Source organism: Tachypleus tridentatus, chromosome 12 (assembly GCF_004210375.1).
Source record: "Tachypleus tridentatus isolate NWPU-2018 chromosome 12, ASM421037v1, whole genome shotgun sequence".
Taxonomy (NCBI): domain Eukaryota; kingdom Metazoa; phylum Arthropoda; class Merostomata; order Xiphosura; family Limulidae; genus Tachypleus; species Tachypleus tridentatus.
In genome coordinates, this window is record NC_134836.1 from 64,562,857 (window position 1) to 64,571,127 (window position 8,271).

The 8,271-nt window shown below is 32.8% G+C and overlaps 1 protein-coding gene across 1 annotated transcript in view; it reads left to right on the forward strand.

Annotated features, from left to right (window-relative positions):
* The window catches only part of LOC143235643 (equilibrative nucleobase transporter 1-like), a 33,020-nt gene extending 29,470 nt beyond the window's left edge, over positions 1-3,550 (forward strand). The window contains exon 6 of the mRNA XM_076473870.1: positions 3,404-3,550. Within this exon, the coding sequence (XP_076329985.1) occupies positions 3,404-3,550 (147 nt within the window). The remainder of the gene's footprint in view (positions 1-3,403) is intronic.
* The last annotated feature ends 4,721 nt before the right edge of the window (positions 3,551-8,271 follow it).

Sequence of the window (8,271 nt, forward strand, 5' to 3'; positions counted from 1 at the left end):
CATCACATATATAGTTATAGGCGCATGCGTATTGACGCACGTCAATACCCTCGCGTGTTTCTATTCTCAATAACACTTTCAATTATTTCAACTAAAAAGTCGTAAACTAATTTTGCAATAGAGATATGGAGAATAAGAACGTGTCTGTAAGTATCACAGAAAGATAAATAACATCAAACCAGGTCACATCAGTTGAGTAAGGGCCCAACATATCCTGGTGGTTGGGACGCTTGACTCGTAATCTGAGGGTCACGTGTTCGAATCCCCATTATATCAAAATGCTCACCCTTTCAGCCCCTAGAGCGTTATAATGTGACAGTTAACCCCACTATTCGTTGATAAAAGAATAGTCCAAAAGATGGCAGTGGGTGTTTTGTTTGTTATTGAAATTCGCGCAAAGCTATACGAGGACCATCTGCGCAAGCCTTCCCTAATTTAGCAGTGTAAGATAAGAGGGAAGGCAGCTAGTCATCATCATCCACCGTTCGCTCTTGGGCTACTCTTTACCAACGAATAGTGAGATTGACTATAATATATAACTCCCCACGGCTGAAAAAGATATGTTAATGATATTTATCATATTTTGAAAACTGAAAGATTGCACTTACGTATTGTAAAATCGATTAGATCAAATCTTCTTTTATAATTAGTAGAGGTTTGCCTAAATTTTGTAACTTTAAAGGAGTAATAACAATTTTCATCCACCTAGACACAATTTCCCTAAAATAAAAATCAGGTATTAAATTTTGAAATAATTCAGATAAAGGTAATGGAATAGTTTTTTAAAAATAAAATGTATTATAAAATCAATAGTATTTTAAATGATAATATGTAGTTTTAAGTGTTACAAATTCTAAAAAGTACAGGGGAAACAAAAAATTTTAAAATCGAAATCAATAAAAGATTATTTATAAATACAAAAAGAATATTTAAGAATAATGGTATCCGAATATGTAGGCCTATAGTTTCTAATATTTATACTCATGAACTATCATGTGTATATGATTACAAAACTGCACAGTGACTTTCCGAACACCCTGTACTTCTAACGAATACACAATTAAGTTTAAGTTAATTTTCTTGTGAAATTAACAACTTGCAGTTTGATATAACTGTCTAATACACACGTTTTATGTAGAATTATTGTAAAATAATACCTCTTTTGAAGAAATTTACAATTAACAATACATCAGAACGAAAAAATATAAAATTCAGAACGCTTATTTTCAGAAGATATTAGAATTTGCTACCAAGAAAACAAAGTATTCAGTATCAGCATACACGATAAAGCTTAAAGAATTGCAAATAACCAAGGTAACAGCCATATTTTGACAATTTGCTCCTTTACCATTATGGAAATCAATGGTTGGAAAATTCTCCATTGCATTTTGAACGTATACCTTACAAAGATATATTAATGATATTTTTTTGTAATTTTCAGTTGTTTTCAACACAAAAATCGTTTATTACAATATCTTAATAACTAACATGAAAATATAGAATTTACAGAAAAATATCGACATAACATCTTTGGTTCAATGGTACACGATAACAATGGTCGTTTAAAAAGTGAAATATACTATGTAAAGCAAAGTGTGTGTCCGAGAAAAAAATCACGATCGTACTTTTCTTATTTCATCTCTATTCCTTTTACGTTTCCACATTTCTTAATTAATCAGCACCAAACTTGACACAGTGATACAGGATGACACGAGGAACGCCGTGTACATAATAATATTTTTGAGACAAAGGGTGCTATTTGAAAAGAGAAAACGTTAGAAAGCTAAATTCTTACAATGTTGTGGATTTTTTAATGCTTTTTGTTTTATTACTTTTATCTTTAAAAAATGGAGTTGAATAACAAAAATATCTAGATTTAGTTAGGTTAGGGACTAAAATAATAGCTATAAACTCTTAATTTAGATTTTGGTATTGTAACATGAAGTACAACGTCAGATAAGGCTTAATACGTGTACCGATTGTTTATGATAGTTGTAATTCAACTTAAGTTTGTAAAAAAAATAAATAATTTGTTTTATTTAATAAATACCATATAAAAATTAGTTAATTGTAAAAGATAGGCTTAACCATTTTAACAATAGACCACTGGTATTTAATTATGGTATCTAATATTTATTTTAATTCTGTAAATAATATAATGGTTAAGACTACTTCGGGGGTTAAGAATTCCCAGCTTATTAGGTGCAATGAATAGGTTTAATTCGGTTACTGTCGACTACTATACACATATAAGGAATGTAATAGGGAAAATGTTCAGTTTATATGTAGGTTTTGGAAGTTGTAGGAAGAGTGGAAGGCTATCCTTGCTAAAGTTGATGAAATGTGTAGACAGAAGTATAGACTGCAGGAAATTATAGTACGACTTCGAAATAAGCAAGCTCTTACATGCAAGGGAAGCGTCATCTAACATTAACAATGACATTTAGGAAGTTAAGTAAGAGTAGAATTGGGGTCAAAAGTGGTGAACGTCTAAAAGTAATACACAAATTTAAATGCTTAGGTGTATTTGTTTGATCACTCATGGCCTGGCATGGCCATATGATTAGAGCATTCGACTCGAAATCTGATGGTCGCGGGCTAGAATTCCTAGTTCGCCAAACATACTCTCCCTTTCAGTCGTGGGGTCATTATAACATTATGATCAATCTCATTATTATTACATACAAAAGTAGCATTTGGCGATGGATGATTATGACTAGCTGCCTTGACTATAGTCTTACAATGCTAAATGGGGACAGCTAGTACAGATAGCACTCATGTAATTTTGCGCGAAATTCACTCGATTAACACGTATATAGAACAAAGGATTGTTTGTTTTGTTTGTTTTTGAATTTCGCACAAAGCTACTCGAGGGGCTCTCTGAGCTAGCCGTCTCTAATGTAGCAGTGTAACACTAGGGAAAAGGCAGCTAGTCATCACCTTCCACCGCCAACTCTTGAGCTACTCTTTACCAACGAATAGTGGGATTGACCGTTGCATTATAACGCCCCCACGGCTGAAAGGGCGAGCATGTTCGGCGCGACGGGGATGCGAACCCGCGACCCTAAGATTACGAGTTGCATGCCTTAACACGCTTGGCCATGCCGGGCCTAAGAACAAAGGAACTGAAGTAACGATTGGCGAATAAAATACGCCACAAGACATTGAAATTCTCTCCAGGACACGAGATAAGAGGGTATTAAGATAATAGAAACATTGTTGATTGGCGGATTCAAACAGTACTTGAAACAGATGAGTCTAATAACAGTTACTCTTAATATTATCATTGTGCTTTAGTAAGTAAGGATATTACCAATGCTTTATTGATTTTGGATTAGTTATAAGTTAACTTATTCTTACTGTTACTTATATTTTATCCAGATATATAAACTTTATCTTGTAGTACGGGTATGAAGCTGGGTTTGCCTGGGAGACCCTCTGCTTGGTATTGGTGGGTTTCAGTGTTGTTCTTCTACCTGTAACTCTGTTTCTTTTACCGAAAGATAAAATACACGACGCCACAACAAAAAAAAACCTGCTCAAACCTTAATCGCTCATCAAGGAAATGTGAAGTATCAACTGTGACGCTTGAGAAGTTTGCGTATATAGGTATTTTGTTATTTTCTGGGTATTTATATGTTCAGTTTTCAAAACAGTAAAATACAAAATTATCTCAGTATACACTCCTCCGCTACTTTCAGATATATTATATTCCGTTAGTATTCCTAAGTGAGTAGTAAGTCGGCTACTCTTGCGTTTAAACATTTGAGATAATTTACTTCTTGTGTGACTTATTATCATTTATTTCAGTTTATTATGTTACGTACATTACATATCACGATTTCAAATAGCCAGAAATTTTAATTCTAATTTAGAAGTAAATTGTATCTATATATCAAATGTATGATATTTGCCAACAAGATTGATACACACAGTTTTCTTTCTTAGCACAACCGTTCTCCCCTGGTACAGCGGTAAGTCTACAGATTTGTAATGCTAAAATCATGCGTTCAATTCCTCTTGGGGGCAGGCCCGGCATGGCCAAGCGCGTTAAGGCGTGCGACTCGTAATCGAGGGTCGCGCTTCGCATCCCCATTGCGCCAAACATGCTCGCCCTTTCAGCCGTGGGGCGTTATAATGTGATGGTCAATCTCAATATTCATTGGTAAAAGAGTAGCCCAAGAGTTGGTGGTAGGTGGTTATGACTAGCTGCCTTCCCTCTAGTCTTACACTGCTAAATTAGGGACAGCTAGCACAGATAGCCCTCGAGTAGCTTTGTGCGAAATTCAAAGACAAACAAACAAACAATCCTCTTGGGGACTCAGAAGATAACTCGCTGTGGCTTTGTTATAAGAAAATCACTCACTATAAATGTATTTTGTATACAATCAACAATACAACTTATAATAATGGTTATTACAAATAATGATTTACATACGAAAGTTTATAAACCTACAAACAATATACGAGTTTTCTATCTGGTCTGGAGACATTTTTTTGGGTTTAGAATGAACTAATAATTATTCTATTGTTACACTTTGCTTAATAGCTAGACCCACGTTGTTTACAAGCTGACTTTTTCCGACAATGATATCCAATGCTCTCGTAGAAATACTAACGTCCAAGTTAATTCTCTGAAGTTAAACGGTTGTGTAATGTTCGAAATCTATAAACGTTCCTGGTCAAATGACTGTAGTTTTCCAACTAATTATAGCTTCCGAGGTTTGTAGTATTCTGACTGTAGCGACCCAACAATATTAAACTGTTTCCTGACGTCGATTTATAAACTTTAGACGAGGTTCTCGAAACTTCAGTTGGTCCAACAACACTGTTATTCACGTGCATATATACATTGTTTATTCTTACGCTGAATATATTCTACAAATTTAGAGAACAAGAAGAACTTTCGCAATTCTCATTTAACAAAATAAGTCAGGTACGTTTCTAAATATATAGTTAACTAAAATAAACATCGGTATTAAAATAAATGTATACTAGAAAATCCGTTACACTTGCAGTTCATAGAATTTCAACTCAACATCTACTCGTATTACGGTTGTTAATTAGATATGTATATATGGTAGTTTTGGTTGTATTTTATTGACCACAGTAATCTACTTTTCTAAATGATTTGACTAATGTGTAATATTGATATTACTGATTTCTACTTCCGAATTAGGCAAAATATTTCGAAAATATAAATATAGGTACGACTCACCTGAAAAGGAATTTTCTTCCACCTACTGTTGTTCTTGGAATCCTTGCTAATAAGCATTAAGCGTTTTGCATGGAATTCACTAAACGTCTGGCATAAGCTAAGCCTTATTGAATATGCTTTTAATTATTTGTAAACTTGTGATATGTCTAGTTAGGTTGTGAATGATCATTCAGTCAAAACAATAGTGTATACAGTTATAGCGAAATATAATCATCAGATAACTGTCACTTGTTTAAATTATGAACGGTAGACAACCTTGTCCCGGTGAAAGTAGCAAATGAAGCATTGATTAGAATTTATTTTTACTTCCTGCAAGTGACTGGTATACTTAATCATTTCAATACAGCTAACTGTAAGTTGCTGGCCTTTTATTATTTATAGCTTTCCAAATGGATGAAACGTTTTCTTCCATGTCTAGCGAATTATTCAGAAAATTCTGAACTTTGCAGTTCATTTCCAAGTAGGAGCTGTAACAAAATGATGTAAAATAACTACAAATGAATTTGGCTAAATGAACGGCTATTTGTGCATCACTTAAATGATAACAAGATGTTTCACTTGCATAACAAAAAACTCAGAAGGCTTATCGAACGTTATTTTGTTATAAATTTCGTTTATCCGTTTCATAGTTTTCAAATAAAGCATTCATTTCCTTCGCGGTAAATAATACTCATATTAATATATCACCAAACATGTTCGCCCTTTCAGCCGTGGGTGCGTTATAATCGTTACATTAATACGATCAATCCCACTATTCGTTAGTAAAAGAGTAACCCAGAGTTGGCGGCGGGTTGTAATGACAACTGCCTTCCCTCTGTTTTATAATTAGGGACGGTTAGCGTAGATAGCCATTGTGTAGCTTTGCATAGTTCAAAACAAACAATACAGCGCCAACAACAATATACTGGTACCTGTTTGTCTCTGATAAAGTTTCACTTGTCGAAAGAGCTTGGAATATAGGGTTTTACCAGTTGGTTGAAAACTTGATGAACCTATGTGGTTTTCTGTAATCATGAACAATACATATGTCTATATTCGTATAAAATACTGACACATTATTGTTTTCCATGAGTTGATAGTATTCTCGTGCGCACACACTTGTTTGTTGGATTAACGATGGAACTGAAGTTTTAATTTATTGATTATTAGCTGGTCTATATTTTTAAATTCATTTTTATACTAACATTATTCAACTATACTGATACAGTGAGGCAAAAATGGTGGTTCTTTTAAAGTTGATAGTCTATATACGTAAATATTAATTTGAAATACTTTTACTGAACTTAAAAGTTTCATTACGAACTGATAGAAGGATATAAGATATTACCTCGAAAACCTTGGAACTTAGTAAAAAACAAGTATATAATTTCAAACAAATACGTTTTGAAAGCTTCAATTTTATAAATATTGTTGATAAAAAGTCACAGATTGACAACTTAAAGAAACAAAGATAATTGTAACTAAAATGTGAAGAAGGACAATTTCTTTTAAGATCACAAAATGTCACATTTACAATATAGAATGCAATCAGTGGTACACATGAAAATTAGAGAGCATGGCTTGTTTTCAGGATAAAAATAAAACAGTTTTATTCCTGATGTTGGACATATTTTGCTTCAGTGAACAAGAACAGTTTGATCAGACATCTTAAAATACTTCCAAGCTGAATATGATTGTTCTGTTATTGTTATTGAGCTGTAATATACGACTTCTATTATTGTTGTTGGTTCTTTAAAACGTCTAAATCTGACATTAAGTAATTAATACTTTTATTTAAATTGCTAATTCTGAGCTTTAAATCCCAATTTTGTTATCTGAAGAAAAGTAAAAGAAAGTACAAGATATGTTCGAGAGCAATTAAAAAACAACAAATGTAGTTACTGACAAACACAAAAATTAACAATTCCATTAAACATGCACAAATTGTTTTTGAAATATAATTTAAAACGTCGAGGTTTATGTTGGAGAACAAAAGTTATAACCTGTTTTAGTTCTGAAAAAGTTGTGGGAACATTTCAAAATATCTTTGGCCTTCAATACTTTAGGTAGTTTAAATCTGACTTATTGTCACAGTTACTGGCTTGTCTAGGATTTTAATAGCTGAAATACTGCTTTAGTTTAAAACAAAACAAGTGTTCTACATAAATAATGGTTGAATAATTCGTTTCGAAATATACAGATGTTAAAGACATTAATCATGACATTTATAATGACACGATTCGTGAGTCAAGTAAAAGTACTATTGTGTTATCTCACGTACAGAATTAACTATATGATATTGCAAGCTACAAAGTATAGACTTATGGATTCCCTTTGTTAAGGAGGATTTTAAGTCATAAACAACCATAGTACATGATATTTCGAAGAAGAAGGCTTGAGTGTTTCAGAAAAGTAGAAATACCTCAGCAAAGTGCAAAATTTGCAGTAACTCAGAAGCCCATGCAGAACAACACCTCGTCCACAAAATGATGACTGTTTTTTTTTTTAAATCATGCGATCAAAAAAGCCTCTCTGTTGAATCTAGACACATATCCTGGTTGCTGTTAACATGATAACAAACAATAATATTAATCTGATCAAACAACTGTCACTATTAACATGGTTGGCATTTTAACCAAAGAAACAATAAAATCAAAATAAAGTTACAGTTAAATACTACATTTTCAATATAGTTACCCGATATCTAGCTAAATATGTTTGTCAATTTATGTTATTGTAGTTATCCGAACATTAATTTGAAATTCTATAATCCCGAGCATATAAAGAAACAAAATTAATTTATGTTTGAAAGTGAAGGTCATCGTCTCCAAGGTGATATGCCTGCGGACTTATACAACTAAAACCGGGTTTCAATACCCTTGGTGGGAAAGCATAGATAGCCTGTATGTAGTTTTATGCTTAATAAAAAATCGTCTCTTGGTGTTTTGTAACTTACCGTTTTGAAATTGCGTTAATAATAAAAAAAAAGGTAAATAATTACAAAAATTCACGTCTTTATGTAGCTACAAAGTTAACCTCAGTAAATGTACAAAAGTAAAGATTAGCAATAATAA